Source organism: Megalobrama amblycephala, linkage group LG3 (genome assembly GCF_018812025.1).
Source record: "Megalobrama amblycephala isolate DHTTF-2021 linkage group LG3, ASM1881202v1, whole genome shotgun sequence".
Classification (NCBI taxonomy): Eukaryota; Metazoa; Chordata; class Actinopteri; order Cypriniformes; family Xenocyprididae; genus Megalobrama; species Megalobrama amblycephala.
Window position 1 is genome coordinate 20,747,914 of NC_063046.1, and position 24,595 is coordinate 20,772,508.

Sequence of the window (24,595 nt, forward strand, 5' to 3'; positions counted from 1 at the left end):
AACATGTTCTCAGTCTGTGGCCTTACTATAGAGATAATCTTGATTCTTACTCAAGAATCATATCTGTTAAGTAACCATAGTGATTTTTGTTAGGATGTTGTTTAGGACAAAAGACTTAAGAGATGAGATTTTCTCTGTCTCTGTGCTCTGGAAGGAGATGTTCATATGCCACACAGGAATGTTTTTTTTTTTTTTTTTTTTTTAAATAATGCTTATATAACGACTAAAACAAATGCTAAGTGCACCTACAAGACGCTTCAGTTCATATAGCAGATAAAATGCTAATGAATCCTTTATAATATCTTTAAAGCATCAATGGACAGATTTGTTTGATTTTCTTGACATGTGGCAACAATAAGGTTGTCAGACTAACTGCTGGGTGTTAGAGCAAGCTTAGAAACATTTTTATGTGGAATATCTTTGTCATGAATGTTACTGTTATGAATGAAATGGCAGACACTTGTTATTTTTTTCATACAACAATTTTGAGTGAAAATTTTGATGTCCAGTAAGCTATATAGATGTTTGTGTGAGTGTCACTAACAATTACAGTGTGTAGCTTCTCCAGGAAATAATAATATTTAAATAAATAAATAAATAAATAAATAAATAAATAAATCATGCTAAAACTGCGTGCTTTACTTTCTTCTGTGGAACACTTCTTTTTGAAGATAATAATAATATTAGACAGAAGAAAGAATAGCCTACATGTTTGGAATGCCACGAGGGTAAATGACGAAAGAATTTTCAATTTGCATAAACTAGTCATAAGATATAATGGTAACAAAAAATACATGTGAAAATAAACAAAAAAAATGCATGTGCTTAACGGTTTTCATAAATAGTTTTAAAATATTGTATTGCTGCCATCTAGTGTAAAACTGCCTATAGCGCAACACTAAAAAGCTTGTGATGCTGTAAAGCAGAAAAAAATATATCAGCACAAAGTATCTGCATTCAACGAAATAACTAAAAAATAAGCTTAGCATTTGCCTCTCTCGTAGAGTTCATTTTATAAATAAAAATATCAGTTTATAATAATAAGAGTATTTTACAAGTAAATAATATTTACATTCGTATTTATTGGTAAGGACTTTTAATTTGAAATAGAAGTGTAACTGTTTTCCCGGATGTAGGTGCGTCGGTCAGCTATTAAATACACAAATTGTCATTATATGCCGACAATATTGGATTCAGTGTCTCTGCTCTATTATAAAACCTTTACTTGTTGGTATTTGTGTAGTCTTTTAAGCAGCATGGATAGATTAGCTTGATGAAACGCTTTGGATATTGATCGAGATGTGCGCGTTACTCTAAAATGTGATTTGTTTGCAAAATGATTAGTTAACGGTACAGTTAGTCGTGCTCTCCACGCATAACAAGCGGTTAATATTAGGTCAGTTTCAAGTATCTTATTGGTTTGGTGCACTATTGCAAGTTAATTACTACATCTAGACGGGATTAGTTTACCCATAGCATGAGAACGTGATGAGAGATTTGGGTTACTGAGACGCCCGCTCCGCTCTCAGGCTACAGAATAGTAAATGAGTAAAGATAGAGCTAGCCGTCGCTCAAAGCTGCTGTGTTGGTGCTGTGGATGAGTAAAGCTCAAAGATGTGTCACGTTAGTGGTAGTTTTCGTGTAAAGAAAAAACAGTGCAGGTAATGTTGGCTGATTCAGATATGGTGGAGCAGCCCAGAGTCCTGTCATCAGTAACTGAGCAGGTGAGTTTCATGGTTCATAGTGCATTGTTTCATGAGCTGTAATAGGTCAATGACCTATAAGAATATCCGAGTCAATAAAAAGGAAACTAGTTTAAAACACACTTCTAGAAATATTATTTTTGCACTCATGTGGTGTCAAACATTTTTGAAAAAAAAAAAAAAAAATACAATTGTTTAAACAATTTTCTACAAAAACTTTAAATGTCTCTAAAATGACAAGTGGTGTAGCCATCAAATTTTTATTCATCATTAAAATGTTGTTAAATGAGAAAAAAAAAAAAACTTTAATATATTAAAAAAGTTAATTTCATTCTGGATGAAATAATTTAGAAATATAAAATTGTGATCAGTGTTTTAAATATTGTTGTTCACATTTTTTCACATTTGTATAGTGCTTTTCACAATACATATTGTTTCAAAATAGCTTTCCAGAAAATGCATGTCAACATTACAATTTAGAGTAATCTATCAGAGGTGACTGTGTCCACATTATGTAATTTCAGAAATGTACATATACAAATCACACAGTTAGCTAACAATGTATTAACTTAAGCAATGTCCAGATCAAAAATCCAGAGTTTTTGATATAATTTTAAAGGGATAGTTCACCCCAAAAATGAAAATTCTGTCATCATGTACTCATCCTCATGTCATTTCAAATCTGTATGACTTACTTTCTTCTGTGAAACATAAAAAAAAATATATTTTGAAGAATGTTGGTAACCATACATTTTTGATTATCTTTGACTTTAGTTGTATGGACAAAAAAACCCACTTCACCATTTCTCAAAATATCCTCTTATGTTAAAAAAAAAGGGAGCAATACAGGCTTGGAATGACTTTAGGATGTAAATGATGATAGAATTATCATTTTTGGGCGAACCATCCCTTTTAAAGGTGCAATGTGTAAATTTTAGGGAGATCTATTGACAGAAATGCAATATAATATACATACCTATGTTTTCAGTGTTGTATAAAGACCTTACATAATGAACCGTTATGTTTTTATTACTTTAGAATGAGCCATATCTATCTACATAACACCACGGGTCCCCTTACATGTTAAGTCGCCATTTAACATGTAGCACTAAATGGACAAACTGCTCTACAGAGCGTGTTTGCTTGACTGGCTTCTCTCTGCTGTCTCAGACGATGACATCTTTGTCCTGTGTTGGCCACCGTAGCTTCTCTATATTGCAATTTGCAACCTCACCACTAGATTCCACTAAAATGTACACACTGCACCTTTGAAGGAACACTCCACTTTTTTTTGAAAATAGACTCATTTTCCAACTCCCCTAGAGTTAAACAGTTGAGTTTTACCGTTTTCGAATCCATTCAGCTGATCTCCGGGTCTGGCGGTACCACTTTTAGCATAGCTTAGCATAGTTCATGGTATATTTTTCCTGTTTAAAACTTGACTCTTCTGTAGTTACATCATGTACTAAGACCGACGGAAAATGAAAAGTTGTGATTTTTCTAGGCCGACATGGCTAGGAACTATACTCTCATTCTGGCGTAATAATCAAGGAACTTTGCTGCCGTAACGTTACCATGGGTGCAGCAGGCGCAATGATATTACGCCGGAATGAGAGTATAGTTCCTAGCCATATCGGCCTAGAAAATCGCAACTTTTAATTTTCCGTTGGTCTTAGTACACAACGTAACTACAGAAGAGTCAAGTTTTAAATAGGAAAAATATCGAAACTCTTTGGTCATTTTTGAGCGAGATGCTAACGGTCTCATCAGATTCAATGAACTATGCTAAGCTATGCTAAAAGTGGTACCGCCAGACCCAGAGATCGGCTGAATGGATTCGAAAACGGTAAAACTCAACTGTTTAACTCTAGGGGAGTTGGAAAATGAGCCTATTTTCAAAAAAAGTGGAGTGTTCCTTTAAGGAGCCTGCAAGATCGAATCAAATCTTTGTTACGTTAAAATCGGCATGAAACAGAAGTTGTGGTAATCTTTTCCTCCCTATTGTCACGATTAGCCAAATTAAATGGCTTCTTGAACGAGAAAAAATGTAAGGTGGGATTTGATTTTGTCCATTGCAAATTTGCATGGTTGTGGTTTGCTATTGCTGCAATCTCATGTGAGTGACAGGTTTTCCCACTCTCACACCAGTAAACGCGTCATCAGAGAAGAGAAGAAATGTTGCTTCAAGTAGGAGGGGAAGTTATTTTGATTTAAAGATTACGAGGGCACATAAATTTAAAAAAAAAAATGATGATGTGCATGGAAAATCATAATAAATGCTGCAATATTCAATAAAAATTAAGAATTGTCCATTTGGATTTCATGGTGACTTTTAATGGCAGGAGTGACAGAAGGAGGATCCCCTCTCATGGATGTCTGCAGTAAGAACTCCAACCGCACAGCCCCAGTGAGCGAGGGGGGACCCAGGAGAGCTGATGTGCCCCTATGCTCTCGGACCAATGGTTGGAGCTGGCCCCCGCACCCTTTCCAGCTCCTGGCCTGGCTGCTTTATCTCTACTTTGCTGTTACTGGCTTTGGCGTATTTGTGCCTCTGCTCCCCACACACTGGATCCCAGCTGGATATATTGTATCCTTGTTTTAGAGTTTGTCATGTGGCCTGCAAAGAAGCTGCATGTTGTTATTATTGTACAGGTCAGTTTATCTGTACCCTCCCTTGGAAGTTGGAACCTTGTACAGCTCTATGTGAATTACATACAGCCAAGTTATCAGTCTTTAATTCAGAGCTCAGTGTACAGCAATTACATTTGTCTGTCACCTTTTCATGCACCTGATGGCCGTCTCCATCGACCCTGCAGATTATAATGTCCGAGCTAAAAGTTATAAGGGACCCATGCCGGTGTTTGACCGCACCAAACACGCACACGTCATCGAGAACTGTCACTGCTACCTCTGTGAAGTAGATGTGTAAGTACAGACATGCTGCTGTCTATTTCTCTCTTGTCATGCATTTATTCAACCTTATTTCTTTATTAATATGGCTGCAATAGCAATATAAGAACAAGACCGAAAATTTCAATTATTGTCGCCTTGTAAGTTTTAAATTGGAAATGACTAAACTACTGATTGCAGCACTTTCTAATGCTGACAGACTGCATATATACTTCCATGTGCAACTTGACAGATAACTACTTTGCATCTGACAGACTGAGTAATGATTGTTTTCAAGTGGTTTTCTGAGTTTACATTGTTCTTTTTTATCATCTCCTGAAGTAATGCTCATTGGTGGATCCTGACATAGCATTTGCAAATTTCAATGGATTCGCTATCTGTTCTGCCCAGTGCTCTACCTAAAAATGAATTGTGTCCAAGCGTGCAACTTTTTTCAAGCAGCTCTTCTATTCTGTCCTACAACCTGTAAATTTGTACTTTCCAGGGGCCCTAAATCAAAACACTGTAGTGCGTGTAATAAGTGTGTGGCAAGCTTTGACCACCACTGTCGATGGCTGAACAATTGTGTGGGCAGCAGAAACTACTGGTGAGTCGTTTTCACTTCCTCTTCCTCTTGTTTAGGTTTGTTTTCAACGTTCTGCTGTTTCCATGGATAGATATTTTAACTGTGTGGGTCTTCAAGGTAGATCCTGTGTCAAACTATTCAGAAAAAAAGATGTAACATTTAGATATAGCATTTTATTGTGTATGTCACCATATCCAGTATGCTGACATGACACATTTCATTTGATTTTATGACATATGTAATGTTTTCTCAAATGGAAGTCATAAAGAAATCATGAGATCAAGTGCTGTTGCTTAGCATCACATACAAACAGAGTTTTATTTTCACTGGCAGACCTTTGGGATGCTTACCAATGAATCAGTCATGTGTTTCTTTACCTTGTAGTGTAGCACATGTCTTTTCATTAAATGAAGATATGAATATATGTGCAGTACTTATGACATAACTTATGTAACATTATGTACAAGCAGCATGACATCCACAAATTCACCTTTATACACATACATAAAATAGCATTTAGTCTAAAAAAAATCTCTTTGAAGACCTGAAAATCAATGTGTTTTTAATTATTTCTCTTTCTATCTTTTTCTATTTGTGACAGGCTTTTTCTCAATAGTGTGATTTCTGCTCTCCTGGGGATTGTTTTGGTTGTAGTTATGGCTAGTTATGTTTTTATAGAGTTCTTTTTGGACCCATCAAAGCTTCGGTCTGACAAGCACTTTCAACAGGGTAAGAGGTGTTTTTTGTGTGTTTGAATGTACTGAAGTTGGTCCTTCTACACACAACAACATATAATACAGTACATGTGATATTTCTGTCCGTGTGTCAAGGCTCTCATCCTCTTTAATTCTCTTTGTCTTTCTGTCTGCAGTAAGGAATGAATCTGTGATGTGGTTTGTGTTCCTGCCGGTGGCTCCAGTTACCACAGCAGGTCCAGCTATTCCCGCTCTAGCAGGAGTCACCATTGCTCTGGGCCTACTGTCTGCACTTTTGCTGGGCCACTTACTCTGCTTCCACATATACCTCAGTGAGTACACTCATGTACTTAACCTACTGTTCAAAAGTTTGTGGTTTTTATGTTTTTGAAAGAAAGGTTTTACGCTCACCATGGCTGCATTTATTTGATCAAAATAACGGAAAATGGTAATTTGCGAAATATTATTGCAATTTAAAATAACATGTTTTCTAATATTATATGGTTTAAAAAGTCATTTATTCCTGTGTTGGCAAAGCTCAATTTTCATGATCCATTATTCCAATCTTAGGGTGATACAAGATCATTCAAAAATAATTGTAATGTCCCAATTTGGTGCAATGTTGAAAATAGTTGTGCTGTTTAATATTTTTGTGGAAAGCATGATACAGGATTCTTTGATGAATAGAATATTCAAAAGACCAACATTCATTTTGAAATAGATTTTTTTGTAACAATGTAAAAGTCATTACTGTCTTTTATTCATCCTTGCTGAATAGAGTATTAATTTCTCTAAACACAAATCTTACGAACTCCAAACTTTTGAACAGTAGTCTGAGAGATCACTCCCCAGCAATGCCCACTTTTGCCTTCAATATTAACCAAAGATTAAATTTCTGTTCTTAATAACTTGCCTGGTTAAATAAAGGTTAAATGAAAATGAAACTGCTACTAGGCTTTTAGTGCACTCACATTCTTAACTGAACTGAATGCATTAAAAGTCAATGCACCACACTTTAAAGGTGCCCTCGAATGAAAAATTGAATTTATCTTGGCATAGTTAAATAACAAGAGTTCAGTACATGGAAATGACATACAGTGAGTCTCAAACGCCATTGTTTCCTCCTTCTTATACAAATCTCATTTGTTTAAAAGACCTCCGAAGAACAGGCGAATCTCAACATAACATCTCAACATGTACGCCCCCAATATTTGCATATGCCAGCCCACGTTTCCAACATTATAAAAGGCATTAGACAAGGGCAGCCAGTATTAACGTCTGGATGTGCATAGCCGAATCATCAGACTAGGTAAGCAAGCAAGAACAATAGCGAAAAATGGCAGATGGAGCAATAATAACTGACATGATCCATGATAACATGATATTTTTAGTGATATTTGTAAATTGTCTTTCTAAATGTTTCGTTAGCATGTTGCTAATGTACTGTTAAATGTGGTTAAAGTTATCATCGGTTATTACTGTATTCACGGAGACAAGAGAGTCGTCGCTATTTTCATTTTTAAACACTTGCAGTCTGTATAATGCATAAACACAACTTCATTCTTTATAAATCTCACCAACAGTGTAGCATTACCCGTTAGCCACGGAGCACTATCAAACTCATTCAAAATCAGAAGTAAACAATATAACCGTATACAATACTCACATAATCCGACGCATGCATGCCGCATGCATGACGAACACTTTGTAAAGATCCATTTTGAAGGTTATATTAGCTGTGTAAACTTTGTTAAGGCACTGTTTAAGGCAAGCGCGAGCTCTGTGGGCGGAGAGCATGGGATTTAAAGGGGCTGCAGCATAAAATCGGCGCGTTTATAATGATGCCCCAAAATAGGCACTTAAAAAAATTAATAAAAAAAAGTCTATGGGGTATTTTGAGCTGAAACTTCACAGACACATTCAGGGGACACCTTAGACTTATATTACATCTTTTAAAAACATAATCTAGGGCACCTTTAAAAAAGAAATAGGCATATATTTGCATATTTGTTACAAATGTATCTTTAAAGCGTTGTTTACTGCAACTAAATATTAACTACCTGCTCCTTTTGAACTGTGCCAAGAGGTGAGGGTGTATTTCCTTGATGTCTGGAATAAGCAGGAAGCTCAGATGAAATCTTAATTCTTCTGCGTAAGAGAGACCGCAGTTTGATTACCACTAAACTGTTTGGGTCACTCACTGCCGAATGCTGCCTACCTTCATCTCAGGCAGATCTGTGTAGCTTAGAGCCGGCCTTGGTAACCATAACAACAAAACACCACAGGCAAGATCAGTTAATTTTCTGAAGCCTCACCGACAAACAGTCAACCTGTAATCAATCTTTGGTTCTGAGGTTATTTGATGTCTTGTTGCTCTGATTGTTATTATAATTAAACATTTTCCTCTGTGGGTTTGTCTGCTTGCAGTAGAGATGCTTCTGGCTGAACCGAATCAAATTAACAATAGAAGAAACATGAATGTAAAAAAAAAAGACATCTCACTGTGTGCCACAAGGGGGCATTCCTAGGAAATCCAGTGGCAGTAGAACTTGGTTCATATCTCTTTCAAACCTATTTTTGAGATCAAATCAGAAATAAACATCCACATCTACACTTAGTAGATTTCAGGTTTTGCCTAATTATAAGTATAATATGTAGATATAGTTCCTATTCTGAATGATAAAATAAATGATGTGATGTGTATGGGTGATATGGCAGTTGACATTTTGTCTCATTCTCTCCATCTCATTCTCTTCTTCAGTGTGGAACAGACTTAGCACATATGAGTATATTGTGCGACAACGGCATCGGCAAGAGGCCAGAGATTCTAGAAAGCCTCCTCCAGAAAATGAATCTGGGATTCCCAAGATGAATCTCATCAAGGTACTTTACGTTGCACGGCAGTAATTTTACATTTGATGCGCAGTGTTTACACAATTTCTTTTTGTGTAAAAGTAAAAAATGTGATAAATTAATATTTGTTTCCACCCACATTCCTGAGAATGAAAAAAGGAATCCTGAAAAAATGCATTGCAGTTTCAACAAAAATATTAAATAGCACAACGGTTTTCAACATTGATGATAATAAGTTTTTGAGCACTAAATCAGCATACTACTGTAATAGTAGTTCACTATGTGGATTTAAAAATATATTAAAATAGAAAACAGGGCAATAATAATTTTTCTTATATTTTATGATCAAATAAAGCAGCCTTGGTGAGAATAAGGCTTCTTTCTAAATCATTAAAAATCTTACTGACCCCAAACTTTTGAACTGTACTGTATGTATTGCCACAGCTCCACACTTCCTAAACAACATTCCATAGTGGTTTAGTTTTTTGAATTTTTGAAGTATCTGTTCACAAATCTATCAGATTCCCTTGTAGGCTTGTGTACTGAATTTGAATACTGAAAACAGAGCTGCGTTGCCCACATATGTAATCATCAGGGTGGATAGCTCATGGCAACCTAATTGTTGTAACAACCAGGTTGTTAAAACAACCTAGTGTGGGGACGAAATCATCTGCACAGTTGCTTCTCAGAGCAATTAACACATTCCCAGGAAAACTACTCCAACATGCTACTGCCAAATCCTCACAGGGGCGGCATATTGAGCTCACACTAAACTATAGGAAATGAGCACACACCATGAGTTCACTTCCTGCCACAGAGCGCATGATGTGTGTTCTGAGGACAGTGTGATCCTGCCTTGATAGTCATTGGCACTGCACTTTAAATGTAATGCTATAAGCAGGCATTACAGTAACATGTTGCTCTTTGACAGTACGACTGAATTTTCTCCATTATGGAATTTATGTACTGCTCCAGGGGCTTAATTTAATTGTGATAATTTTTACAATATTTTATAAATAATTTTTAAATGTATATGCATGCTACCATTCAAAAGATTGATTTTTAAAAAAAGAAATTAAGACTATTAAATAAGGAATCATTAAACTGGTCAAAAGTGACAGTAAATACTTTTACATTTTACTGTGATGGCAAAGCAAGTACATTTCAAAATGTATTTAAATAGAAGGTTATTTTTAATTGTGATATTTCACTATATTATTGATTAAAAAAATACAGCCTTGTTGAACATAAGAGACTTACCAACCCCAAAGTTTTGATCAGTAGTGTACTGCACATATTAAAATTAAGTATGTAACAAACAATATAACTTTTTACAGTTCTGAATGTATGATATTTTGCAAGAATCTCTTACCTAGATAGACTAGGTTTGTAGTGTGTGCTTTCCGGAAGTTGACCCCAGCCTTAAAGGGTTAGTTCACCCAAAAATGAAATTTCTGTCATTAATTACTCACCCTCATGTCGTTCCACACCCGTAAGAAAAATAATGACTATATTCAACAATATCCTCTCTTCTGTGTCATTAGCTTACGCTGTTTTACATTCACCGCTTCCAGGTTCTACGTCAGAATGGCAAGTCATTATTGGCCGGCTCCTGCATCAGCATCACGTGGTGCTCACGTGAACAGCATTGGCCAATACTGAGCCGCCGTTCTGACGTACAACCTGGAAGCGCTGGACGTAAACAGTGCAGGAGAATGACATGGAAGAGAAGATATTGTTGAATAAAGTCATTATTTTTGTTTCGTTTTTTTTGCACAAAAAGCATTCTCATCGCTTCATAAAATTAAGATCGAAACACTGTAGTCATGACTATTTTAACAATGTCTTTAGTACCTTTCTGGAACTTGAAAGTGGTGGTTAAATTTCTGTCTACTGAGGAGTCATATACCTCTCAGATTTCATCAAAATATCTTAATTTGGTTCCAAAGATAAACTAAGGTCCTATGGGTGTGGAACGACACGAGGGTGAGAAATTAATGACAGAATTTTCACACTTTAACTGAAGTGTGCATGTGACTTCACTGTTTCTTAAGAACTGTTTGCTTTTTGCTCCTTATGTAAATTTTTGTGTTGGGCAGGGCTGCCATTTCTGTAATCATACATGTTGCCACATACACAAGCACAGATGTGCCATCGTTGTCCCACACCCATAAGACACACAAACTTGAACGCACGTACTCTTAGATTCTACACTCCTGTTCTCAAAATAAAAAAAATAAATAAAAAATTCATCCATATCAACACTTGTGCAAATTTAACTATTGTTGTGAGTTTATTGGTTGAGAGGTTGTGTTGCTATGATGATTTTTTTTCTCCTCAAGGTTGTGCATCTTGGATGCCGATGCTAAATTACATTTTTTTTTAGTGTACCAACTAATGTTTCATGTGGGACAACTACTCATTTTCAAAGCAATAGTGATTAGTAATGTATCTCTGTCTCTGATATGCCTGTTTTCTCTCACCATGATTTTATTTCCATCATTGTTTTGTTGCAGCAGCAGGTCGGTTATAGTGGGACGCTCGGCTACACCAACCCTGAGATGGAGGTAGAGGATCCAACTGCCATGTGTTCCCAAGAAGGAACAGCGTAAGTTTTTCCAGCTAGAAAATAATAAAATGTGATTACATGCTTAAAAATAATAACCTAAAAGTTTAACCTAATAATCTATCTTTGTAAAATACTTCGGGTGGTGAGACTGTGATGCTTTACATTAATTGCATTTAATGCTACATTAAAATAATACTAATGACATGGCCGGTGACTCGAGCTAATGTTTCGTACACTACCTTTTAAAAGTTTGGGGTAATTTTTTATTTTTACTGTATTTGTGAACAAATAAATACAGCCTTGGTGAGCATAAGAGACTTCTTTCAAAAAAGAACTTCCAAACTTTTGAACCAACGTGTATATTATGAGACAAGTGTTAAAATGGTGGCCAGACAGCTCATTGTTGAAGCAAGTGAGTAAATGTCACTGACTTACTAAACACCGTGAAGAAATAATTGAATAGAAAAACAGTCTCCTGTTCGCACAAGTCTTGGCTTTCTATCCCCTTTAGCATTGCCCGCATTAATGTCTACAGTCAGCCAAATCGACGTTACTCTGCACTTTTTGTTCTAATAGTGGCTTAAGGGGATGATTGATTCCTTTAACAGTGAAAATAGAAATAATCTCATTTATTTTATTGGCCAATTATGCTATCATGTCAGTCCTCTGAGAACTCAGCTGGAAAGGAATGAAGGATATTAATGCTTTTGTGGAGCAGTTAAAATGTGAGCTAGAGGATCAGTTGTAGATTAAAGAAGTTTTGCTTATTTGTTCTTTATATCTGGATGGACTAATCCATCGGTTCCTTTTACATCTGAATGCTTTATACAATAATCCTTATTTTGATAAGCTTTTTGTTTAATTGAGAAAGCCCTGTGAACCGAGTGTTTGTTAGATATTAAACTTCTCAGGCTCCTAACTGGAGCAGTTACTTGAGTCTGTTTTGCTCATGTGTCATATTGCATAATAAGAAGCAGTCACCATTAACGGTATTTCATAATGCTTATTACAAAACAAGCATTGACATTGTTGTCATAGTGGCAAAGTTGTTTCCCATGACATTTTAAACCCTTAGGTTATTATACATTAAAGGCTTCACAGTTAAATAGTAATGTCTATTCACTAACAGTTGTTGTTGTTAGTCAGTCAGTCTGCTGTAACTGTAAATAATGTGAAATATTACTGTTGGACATTTAATGGTGCTCTTGAGCCATTAAGTCATACCTATTCTGATGCAAACCTTCTTGTTAGCTGGAGTGTCTGGAACAGGTAGCAATGACATAGAGCTAAAGAAAAGTGTGGATATGTGATTGCATGTGGCAAAGCAGTACTGTGATCTTACAGGGCGACAGCCATGCTGAGTGATCAGTGATTCCATAGAATTTGGAAACAGTTTGTCATTGCATTTTGTCATTTGGCTCTTGGCTCTTTCCACTTTTAGAAATCATAACACATGATCATAGGGAACAGTGGACACATTAGCCCCTTTCTCACATATGGTTTTTACTGGTAAATTACTGGTAAGAGATCAAGAGACCTTTTTCAAAAATATCGGTTCTGGCAATTTACCAGTAAGGGAAGTTGTAACAATACTGGTAAATAACCGGTATGATGCTGTGTGTGAACGCAGAATAAAGATTACCGGTATGAGCACTTACGAAGTCAGAACGCCCTGACGTAAGAAATCTGCTTTGGGCCAATCATAAAGTTCTTATGGCGAAGATGTGATTACTCCACGATGTTTACACTAAGCTCTGCTGCTTTTAATAGTTTTTCTATGTAAATATGAGCTAGATGGATGGACATCTTTGACCGTTGCACCACGTTTCACAGCTTTTTCAACCTGCCTTCTTTTTTCATTCATCAACACTGCGGCTCGGCAGTTGGAAACTATTATGCACGTGTTTTGAAGAACAAAAACGTATTCTTTTTTATCATCCCCTTATGCCTGTCACTCAGACGTGAAAAATGTTGTCAAAATAAAAATGTTGTCGAATATTATTGAAACTAAAACGCTTTTCCTCATGTAGGCAAATGAATGGTGCAGCGTTTGAAGATCATTTCTGATGACTGACATCTTAGAATTTACCGTTATTTTGATGCTGATGTGAAAATGGTCTCAGTAAAGTCATAACACTGTTGCTTGTGTGAACAGCATATTTGTGTATTTACCGGTAAAGTCATTCTGGTAATTTTACAGTAATTTTATCTGGATTGCTGTGTGAAAGGGGCTATTGTCTGTGGTATTACATTTGAAGTAAAAAACAAAGAAAAAAAAGTCACTATAGAAATGTTCTTTTGTCATTTGTGCAGGCATTATGGCAACGGCCGGATCAAAGCCTCGTCTGAGCACATGGGTGTAGAAGAGCTCCTCCCTGCTGTCTTAACAGAGCACAAAGCATCACCTCACCCTCACAAACCCACACAGGTGTGCCACGCCACAACGACCAGGCACACAAAATCGATTTTATATTAATTTCAGGGTCTAATTACACAACCAATGGCCTGTACACTCTACTGAAGTTGTAACATTCTTCTGTCCCAATATGTACTAAAACAATTTCATTTATTTCCATAGAAAAAAAAGAGGAAAGTGCGCAAACTTGCAGCTGAGGTAAACAGTGACAGGTCCACTGACACCAGCACCAACAGAGGCATGCCAAAGTCTGCTGAGCAGGGTAAGACAAACATACACAATCAGCTGATGACTATAATATCTCATTGATTTACACTATCGTTCAAAAGATTGGGGTCGGTATGATATTTTTATGTTTTTTAAAAAAAGTCAAAGAAGGACATGAGAAGTGCTGTAATATGTGATACCAAGATCAGAGGAGTACAGGTCAGAACAGAGAAGAGAGTAAGGAATAGTGAAAGTAAGTGGTAAATGTTTGGGAAAATTTAGCCTGGTATATAGCTAAAACATTAATATTATACGTTTATTCACTTATGTTTATTATGCAATTATTAAAGGATATGTTCTATATATTAACATTTTATAGTAATTTATATATTAACATTATATAAAGTGCTGCAACAAATTAGCAGCATATCACATATTGAACATCAAAACTAAGATAGGAACTTGACTAATCCAAGTGCGTCACTAGATTAGGATATTTGTAAGTTATGGAAGACGTTGCTATGATATAATATTAAAGAGAGGGCAGATCTGCATCACTGAACAACACCCTGTTTGCTTTAGGCTGGAGTATTGTACTAAGAAGATAAAACTATAATATGAAAGTTGAAACCTGTTTTCTTCACCTGATGTATAACTTTATTTATCTTCCAGTGCATTGTTCACTTGTATTTACAGTGTTTGAAATGTTCTGTGGTCTTAACTGCCTGTGTGCCTTGTTCAAATGTTTGATATAGTGTTTATTGAAGCCTATTTCTGCCACATATGAAAAAACACAAGTCTAAGCTATGACATACCAACTAATATAATATATATATATATAACTGTTTTCAGTGGTGTATAAAGACCATAATGAATGTACATAATGAACCGTTATGTTTTTATTACCTTAGAATGAGCCATTTTTATCTACATACACCACGGGTCCCCTTACATGTTAAGTCGCCATCATGTGCCGGCATGTTTCTACAGCAGCCCTAAACGGACAAACTGCTCTACAGAGCACGTTTCATCACTGTGTTGTTGTTCTTCTAAATCGTCCGTGTTTTTAGAGGCAGCTTGCATCGTCACTACGTTGAATATGCACAAAGTAGTAGTCATCTGGTTTATTAGAAACAGAGACTGTTCTTTGTTAGAAGTAAGAAGAAACCTCATTGCTTCACTGGCTACTCTGCTGTCTCAGACGACGACATATTTGTCTTGTGTCGGACAGATGGCCACCGTAGCTTCTGAGAAAGGCTGGGCTGAGCGCCATTGGTTGCAGTTCGCAATCTCACTGCTAGATGGCACTAAAATTTACACATTGCACCTTTAATCATAAGGATTTATATCATAATTATGGCTTATCTCACAAGTTCATTTTATGTCATAATTTATGATTTTTTTTCCTTATGTGGTGGAAATGGGCTTCCATAAATAAGCTGTTTTTATTTACACAGGTTTAAACATTTAGTGTAGCATGTAGTTTCCCATTATAATCTTGTTAAAATGGCCATTAATTGAATAGATTAGGTCCGAGGGCTTCAGCCCTGCTCCTGGAGGCCCACTGTCCTGCAGAGTTTAGCTCCAACCCTAATCAAACACATCTGAAGCAGCTAATCAGCTAATAAGCTCTTCAAGATTGCTTGAAAATCACAAGCTGAAGCAGGTTGGATATAAACTTTGCAGTGAGATGGACCTCCAGGAGCAGGGTTGAAGACCTGTAGATTAGGTAATAATTGTAGCAAATGCTACTTTTTCATACTTAAAAAAATCTATATGGTGTTTTTCAGTGGTCTTAATATTGGTGAAACAGTGTGTGAGTAGTTACCTTTGTGATCTGTGTCTGTGCTTTACACAAATAGAGTCCTCAGTAGCTGCTGCCACTGTGTCCTCCTCTCTTGGTCAACGCTTACCCTTCCCAGCATTTCCCTTGCGGGCCTCCCTCCCACCTCTTGCACCTGTTCAAGCCGCTGGCCCCCCTGCTGAGTATCATTCTGACTCTGCAGAATCTCTGGAGGAGATCCCTGTAGCAATGGCACGGCTTGGCAGCGCAGCCCTGGCTGGAGCTCCGACCCCCACCTGTGCTACTACTGCTGCTGTTTCTGCCACCACCTATTCCTCTTCTCTCCAGTGTGCTTTGCCTTCCTCAGCAGCTGGACAAGCTTTACCCTCCCCTCAGCCCAGGACCAAGAGGAAAGCGGCCGTTCATAAAGCTGCAGAGCAGAGCTTTGAGATGGTGTCCCATAATCCATCTATGTTCGTGAGTCGAGAAAGCAGGGAGCCTGCCATGCCCCAAGAGGGCATTATCAAAGAAGAAAGTCCCTGTGTGGCGAAACGCAAACAGACAGGTAAAAAGAGAAATATGGAGGGCACAAAGCCCAACTCCAGATTAGGAACCCCGATGGTGTAGAGATTACATTACAGAGACGCATCACTACTCATTGGCCCTTGGTCAGTCTTGTTTTTCTATTAAAAAAAACAAGCTGCTTTGGTTCAATCACATAAAAACTGATGTAGCACTCAGAACCTGATGCAACCTATGCAAACACCACTGAATGTCAGCAATGTGGTTTTTGCTGGACAAAACATCTAATGCTGGTTGTCATTTGGTCATTCTAAACACCTCATATTGCATAAAGTTGCAAACAGACATATTTGACTGTGGGTTATACGGTCCAGTCTTAGATCAAAATCCTTATATAAATATTTATTCATGAAATTATGGTAAAAGTTGGTTATGGATTGAAGCCTTGGACTTGGGCCCTCAACTTAATGAATCTTTTAAGGAAACCAAGACACTATATACATCTATTTAGCCTTTCATTTATTCCAGTACAGTTCACTACAACTTTGCTGTAGCATTGCACAAATATGTTTTTTAAATACTTAATGCAGTGCTGCCATTTTAAACTATTTATTTATATATGTAAAATGCCAAAGTTTTAGTTTTCTATGATGAAACGCACGTGACCACTGACTTTCATTTTTTTGCCTGTGTACATTATTGTACATTAAGTTACCTAATTTTTAAATTATTATTGTTGTTATTAACTGTTGCATTTCCTTTGTGTTGTTTTTATAAGCTTTTTGTATGTCTGGTTGTTTGAATCCGATCCAGTTGTGTTTGAGTGAACTTGAGTTATGTTCTACCGAGTGTACTTCTAGTGGTATTTAAATCTAATGTCAGTAATGTTTTCTGTTATTACACCTTTAGTACTTACTTGAGTACTTTTGTCACTTTCTAAATGAACATCATGCCGCATGATGTCAGCCCTTATGAGTGTAATCCACTCCCTCAATCTCAAATGCTGCTCAAACAACCCACTTACACATTAATGTTCAATCTGTGAATGGAAACATTCTTGGTACATGATGTTTTGGGCAGAGGGAGTGGCTGAATGATGGTGTGATGGGGAAGCAATATGATTTTTTTTCTTTATTTAAAACAAATAAAATCAGTTTCTCTTTAACTGTTTTCCTAGACACTTTTTGTTTAGAGTTACCAATGGTTTTTAATATCATCTGTTAATTTAATTTATTTACATGTTATTATATCAAATTTAAAGAATTGGTGATTGTATTTTCGTAAAATTTGACTCAAAACATTTGGATAGGATAGTAGAAAGGTCCACAAGATGGAACTCATGCTCGGATTGCTTAAAGCATAATTGCGCTAAAATGTCAGAGTGCTGCCCACGAGGCTGTTGGCTGGCTCTGACTCAAAATATCTTGTAATAAACATTTACACTGCAAAAGACCCCTGCAATATTAGAATTAATAAAAGGGTATAAATCTAGTCACACTCATTCTTTGATGAAGATGATAAATAAACAGGTAATGACTCTCAGACTCAGGCTATGTTTGTTTGGAAAAGAATACTAGTTTACTGCATCCAGTTTAAAACGTGAAATAGAAGTATGATCGAGATGTTAAAAATAACAGTTGATGCTGTTACAGTTGATTGCGTAGCTACTGTATCCCATGGTGTGTTCCACACACAATGCCCTGGATGTATTGCACATTTCGTAGATTATCTGGATATTCCAGGCATGTGGAAAATTTGCAAATGGTGTTCCATGTATATACTGCAGAAATAGTACTAGTAGTACGATAGTATGCCATTCTGAACATAGCCAGAGTTATCATTATTCCTGTACCTTTTACCTTTTTTGCCTCAGTTTCTACTGCTCAGTAAAATCTGCACATGTAGCCTTGCATGATTGTTGTCCTGAATCCATAATAGAATTTTTTTTTCAAGAGGACATTTATTTTTAAGGCTCCACAATTTATGTCCATACAGAGTAAATCCAAAGCCGCCATGCTGGGAGTGGGATTCAGTGGGGTTCTGTATATTCTTGGCTTGATTTTAAAGAATACTTTATGCCAAAAAAAATCTATATAAAGAAAAAGGTCTTACATTATTGCATGATACTTTCATACAGGTTATTTCATTTTAATGTTTACGAGCTGTTAATTAAAGCTGCAGTCCGCAACTTTTTTTGGTAAAAAATTATCCAAAATCAACTTTTGAACAAGTACATAACCAGCCAGTGTTCAAAACTATCTAATTATCTTGTCTCGATTCACGACGGTTAGCTTGTAATAATGTTTTATAATAAGAGCGAACTGGCGGATTTCCGCGGGAAATTCAAGCATGCAGCAGTTCCTCTGTGCGTCATTACGTCACGTCCGTAAACAGAAAGGAGTCCCGTCGAGAGGCTCAGTTAAATCATGTGAGGAAGCTGCCGGTAGCGGCACGTTTATAAATTTTTCTCACAGCAGCTGAAATAATTAAACTTATCATTTTGATGGTGGATTGTAATCCAGAAAGGTCTAAATGACAATCATCAGTGACAACTGGAGATTCACCTGTAGTCAAAAAGCAAAAGACTTCGGACTGTGGAGTAGATACAGAAATTGAAATCTACAGGTAACACTAATACACACTAAATACACAGTCACGCAGTGCTGATGTTAACAATAACAATTTGAGAACAATATAACAGTAATAATAATTTACACGGTTTGGTGTGATCAGAGCTAATCATTTAATCATCATTGGCAGCGTGATTTATTGTAGGCCTAATGCTTTTTTCCTCAGTTGGTCAAAACAAAAGTGGCAGAAATGTTACTTGTTCAGATGATATTTTCCAGTTAAAATTCTTATATTGGTCATACTTTCAAGACGTAGAGTCTGTGATTCTGAAATACAGTATCCACACCGGTGCGGTGACTGACAGCAAACATTAGATTCATCCGCGCTGACGAGCTGTGCCGAGGCACAACGCACGTACAGATAACTGTTCCGCATATGACTGCAATCGCATGTTTCAAACAGAGATGGCGACAAAGAGGAAAAACTGCGGACAGCAGCTTTAATAAAAATTGATCAAAATTAAGAATCTTTTCTTCTAGTGATATAGCAATATTGGGTAACACAAATACATGACAGACTTTCTTGAGAAAAGTTTAAAAAAAGATCTAAATATCCAGAATTAAAATCAAACTACACTACTTAGAGGCTGTGTAATTGTGTAAAACTGTATTGAGAAAAAGCATTCTGTATGTAGCATAGACCTCAACAGGACCTGCACACAATCATGTCCCAAACACCTGCTGTAGCTCCTGGTATATAAAAAACACTACATGTTCATAGGCTTATCAGTTGAGAACACTACTACTGTTCTCTGCCAGGTCAGAAAGTTGTCAGACAGCCTGTTGTCAAGGCCGTAACATAGGTGAATAGAATTTTAGCTGATGGTCACACATGGAGTTGGAGAAAAATCTTTTTTATAGCCTACTTCAAATTGAGATAAAAATTTTTTTCAAAATCTAGCTGCTTAGAAACATGTAATAGAATTTGCCTGAGTCATGACATCCACTGAATAAGAGTGTGGTGAACCACTTAAGTTTATTTACCAACAGCTGAAGTATGATATCATTGGCAGTTATGCTTGTGATTTCCTTGCCTTGAGAATGGGACTATTGTTTTGGTTAGAAAATAACACCGGCAAGATAGATCCTGTTCCTGAACCAGCTGTATAAATTCATTCAGACTCTCCTTCCTCTCCTGCTTGAAGCTCAATATCATGTTCTGCTCCTACATCTATTTAATGTCAAACTACTATGAAAATGGCTGCTTATTCTGCTTTTAACGATTTTTCATAGGTATATTATATTTTTATAAGCCTTTAAAATGTTTTAAAAATGCCTCTCTAAAAAAAGCCAATTGCACATTCTCAGACACTGTACTTCTGAAAGCCAGGTGGCTGTTTTGCAGTAGTGTGTACCTAGAGTAACCATGGCATCAGGATACTATAACACTGTAACACTGACAGTCAGTTCCTCTGGTGAAGAGAGGCATGCAGCCGAACTTGTGACAGGACTCACAATGACAGCAGCAACATTACTGGCAGAAACCTTTTGGCTGGAGCCAGCGGTACATGGCACGCAATTATTTACCAGAGATGAGCTCAGTTTTCACAATTCACCTTGGTTGATTTATTATGTGGTCAAATCATTGTCATTGGAACAGATTTACAGACTCTGCTGATCATCATAGTCAAACAAAGGCCTTATTATGACTTGCATTATGACTTCTCATGAATTATACGGTGTGCACTGAAGGGAATTTAGTATTGTCAGTATGTGATAGTGAGATTAAGGGATTTTATGTCCAAAGCTCCACCCATGTTAGTTTTACTTGGGTGTTAGTTTTTTTCTTTCACACAACATCACCACTTTTTCTTTTTAAAGTCTAAATTCTGTTCAATATAGTTTAGAGATCTAAATTAAGTTTTCTATTAATATTTTGTAAGATGCCTTATTAAAGGTGCCCTAGAATTGAAAAATGAATTTACCTCGGCATAGTTAAATAATTAGAGTTCTGTACATGGAAATGACATACAGTGAGTCTCAAACACCATTGTTTCCTACTTCTTATGTAAATTTGATTTGTGCAAAAGACCTCTGAAAAACAGGCGAATCTCAACACCGACTGTGACGCAACAGTCGGGATCATTAATATGTACGCCCCCAACTTTTGCATATGCCAGCCCATGTTCAAGGCATTAGACAAGCCAGTATTAATGTCTGGATCAGCACAGCTGGATCAACAGACTTCATGCAGGTAAGCAAGCAAGGACAATAGTGAAAAATGGCAGATGGAGCAGTAATAACTGACATATTCCATGATATTTTTAGTGATATTTGTAAATTGTCTTTCTAAATGTTTCGTTAGCATGTTGCTAATGTACTGTTAAATGTGGTTAAAGATACTATGAAACTCATTCAGAATCAAATGTAAACATCCAAATAAATACCATACTTGCATGATCTGATGCATGCATGCAGCATGCATGACGAACATTTTGAAAAGATCCATTTTGAGGGTTATATTAGCTGTGTGAACTTTGTTTATGCAATGTATTATAGAGTTGCCAGCTTGGGAGCGGAGAGCGCGAGCATTTAAAGGGGACGCGCGCTGAATCGGCGCATTTTTGAGCTGAAACTTCACAAACACATTCAGGGGACACCTTAGACTTATATTACATCTTGTGAAAAAGGGTTCTAGGGCAACTTTTAGCAAAAATTTGTGATTTTGTCTTTTTGGAAACCAATACTGTGTGACTATATATTACATGAGAGGGATTTTCCTTTTATAGAAAAACAGTTTAGTAAACACATATTATTGAACAAAACGTTACAGGTTTAATAATCTTCAATATCACTGCATAAATGAATAACCCCAACCTACAGCTACTATATTCAACTTTGCCCACATACATTCATGTACAGATATGGTATATAACAAATTTCAGCTGCGTGATTGTTTATATTGTTACAAAACATAAACTATATTATCGCCTATTATATATTTCAAATTGGATTTGGATATATAGTAAATCCAACTGTATACTCATGTAAAGTAATATAAATCTGTAGATGTAAACCAGAACAGCATGTCACCATGTAATGCTGCAAATATCAGTTAAATCCTCTACCTTTGCTCGGAACAGGTTCCATTCAATTCAGTCCATATAGCAGATAAATAATAAGCAAAAGCCTACTCATGCAGTTGAGGTAAGGCTGACAGGGAAAGAGTGGTTAAACAGAACTGTGTGTCCTTTCACTTATCAATGTCTCTCAATCTGTTTCATTCATTTCCAACGGTGACCTCACCATCTATAGTCCTTAACCAGAAAAAAAAGGAAAGAAAATAAGCTCTTCTAGCAGCAATCATCTCTATGACAACAGTTAAAACAAAAGCTGAAATATGAAGTGTGTTGGATGCCATTAGATTGACCCTCCAGTGGCTCCCCCACATCTCTCTAATTTTCCCACAGCTTTTGTTCATTAAATTACAGCATTGTTGTGGACAACCAGTGGTCATTGTTGAACAGATGCAGTAGGCTACTTTATTTTCTAATGGTCACACATACATGCAGGTGTCGAAAACACAGTATACCCTTCATATACTTCATATAGTCTTGCAAAAACAAGCTGCCTTAATGAATGGTGGTTGGTGGAATAAAAGTTGATTCTTTTCATCATACATCAAACACACAAAGACACACATGCAGAAAGCCACAGACCTTTTGTTCTGAGGTGCACATCTGTTTCCTGTTGGCTATGGGTTTCTCTGCTTTCGCTGCGCTAAATGAGCTGAAAATGGACAGACATTAGTTTACATAGAAAAGCAGCTAAGTAAATTAATCAAATGAGAAAAGGGAGAAGAAAGAGTAGGTTTTATGATATTTTTGGACTGCAACAGCCCAGCAATCCTCCATCTGCTGACCACTTCCTTGCATGCACATTGATTCATGCAACGAAAGAGTAAAGATGATAAAATATTCCAAATTGATGATGCATACTGCATTAAAACTAACTCTGACTGGTTAGTCTTGAGAAAAGTTGAAAACAACTTTCCTGTTTTCAATTTGCATGTGTGTACCTATAAAAGTTATTTGTTATGTGTATAAATAATAATTGCTCTTTTTATTGGTGATAAAGAGGTGCTGAGAATGAGGGTAAAAGTAAAACAATTATGTGGTAAATGCATGTCGTGTCTCATCTGATGCGTTGAAATGCTGTAGTGCAAGTGTCACACTATGGCAGATACTGGACTGTTCACTTTCTGCACACCATGAAGTTTGATGTCACAACAAAGTGTTTCCATGACAACTTGCATACACCCACTAAATGTGTCAATCATCAAAAGGTCATACAGATTTTGAGATTTACAGTGTGTCTTAGCTGCTCAATGTGTAACAGACATCACTCAACACTTTATTGAAACATAAAAGTTCAGTTAATAGGGCTACGAGTGCATATCACACATCTGTAGGTTGGAAATCATTGTTTTTACAGAAATAATCCAATCCAGCATGTTTCCATATTAAATGATAATGTCTATAACAGAGTGTGCACCCAAGATTATTTATTTATATATTTCAGGATGTGAATGGTTTTTGTGGTCAGAAAAGCGTAGGATGGACAGGTGTTTATTGGCTTTATTGGCATTTTAAGCTCATGCTGTGGATGAGCTCTTATTCTGAAAGCCAAAATACAAGCATAATGTGTGCCACTCTCATGAATGTGATGTGAATGCAGTGGCTTTCCACTTTCAAAGGGGGGCGCCACCAAAAAAGCGTCTTCTAAATCAGTGGTTCTCAGCTTTTTTGACTTGAAGGCACCCTATAATGGTTAAGATATTTCCTCTGGCATTTCTGCTGTAATTATTTGAATGCTGCTTACTGATGTGCTGATATATTAAAGGGTTAGTTCACCCAAAAATGAAAATTCTGCCATTAATTAATTACTCTCCCTCATGCATGTCGTTTCAAACCCGTAAGACTTTTGTTCATCTTTGAAACACAAATGAAGGTCTTTTTAATTAAATCTGAGAGCTTTCTGTCTTTCCATTGACAGCCTACGCAACTACCACTTTCAAGGCAAAAAGGTATCAAAGACGTGTTCATGAGAGCACCACGACGCATGCATGTTGTGTTTACATGAAAGCAGACTTTGTTGCGTGAACGTGCGTTGGAGATTAATATTTTGTAAATAAAATAATTTAAATTATAAATTATGTTTTTTACTCAAACATAGCACTCACGTCGCTTTATAAAATTGAGGTTAAACCACAGTCACATGGATTACGTTTATGATGTCTTTCTGGGGCTTGAAATTGATAGTTGTAAAGGCTGTCTATGTAGGGACAGAAAGCACTCAGATTTTATTAAAGGTGCCCTAGAATTAAAAATTGAATTTATATTGGCATAGTTAAATAACAAGAGTTCAGTACATGGAAAAGACATACGCTGAGTTTCAAACTCCATTGTTTCCTCCTTCTTATATAAATCTCATTTGTTTAAAAGACCTCCGGAAAACAGGCGAATCTCAACATAACACAGACTGTTACGTAACAGTCGGGGTGTACGCCCCAATATTTGCATAATGCCAGCCCATGATTGAGGCATTACACAAGGGCAGAACGTCTGGATGTGCACTGCTAAATCATCAGACTAGGTAAGCAAGCAAGGAAAACAGCGAAAAATGGCAGATAGAGCAATAATAACTGACATGATCCATGATAACATGATATTTTTAGTGATATTTGTAAACTGTCTTTCTAAATGTTTCGTTAGCATGTTGCTAATGTACTGTTAAATGTGG

At 36.6% G+C, this 24,595-nt stretch overlaps 1 protein-coding gene across 2 annotated transcripts; it reads left to right on the top strand.

The window, feature by feature from the left end:
* Positions 1 to 1,109: 1,109 nt before the first annotated feature.
* Positions 1,110 to 16,382, top strand: zdhhc1 (zinc finger DHHC-type containing 1). Of its 2 annotated transcripts, none has more exons than XM_048184607.1 (11): positions 1,110 to 1,724; positions 4,046 to 4,290; positions 4,453 to 4,628; positions 5,098 to 5,199; positions 5,780 to 5,907; positions 6,050 to 6,205; positions 8,635 to 8,756; positions 11,243 to 11,334; positions 13,609 to 13,723; positions 13,874 to 13,973; positions 15,781 to 16,382. In XM_048184607.1, the coding sequence occupies exons 2-11, from the start codon at positions 4,072 to 4,074 to the stop codon at positions 16,326 to 16,328; spliced, it is 1,758 nt and encodes a 585-aa protein (XP_048040564.1). In that variant the 5' UTR covers positions 1,110 to 1,724; positions 4,046 to 4,071; the 3' UTR covers positions 16,329 to 16,382. The 2 variants fall into 2 exon arrangements, with proteins under 2 accessions (XP_048040564.1, XP_048040566.1); XM_048184609.1 differs by having other exon boundaries at positions 11,246 to 11,334.
* The last annotated feature ends 8,213 nt before the right edge of the window (positions 16,383 to 24,595 follow it).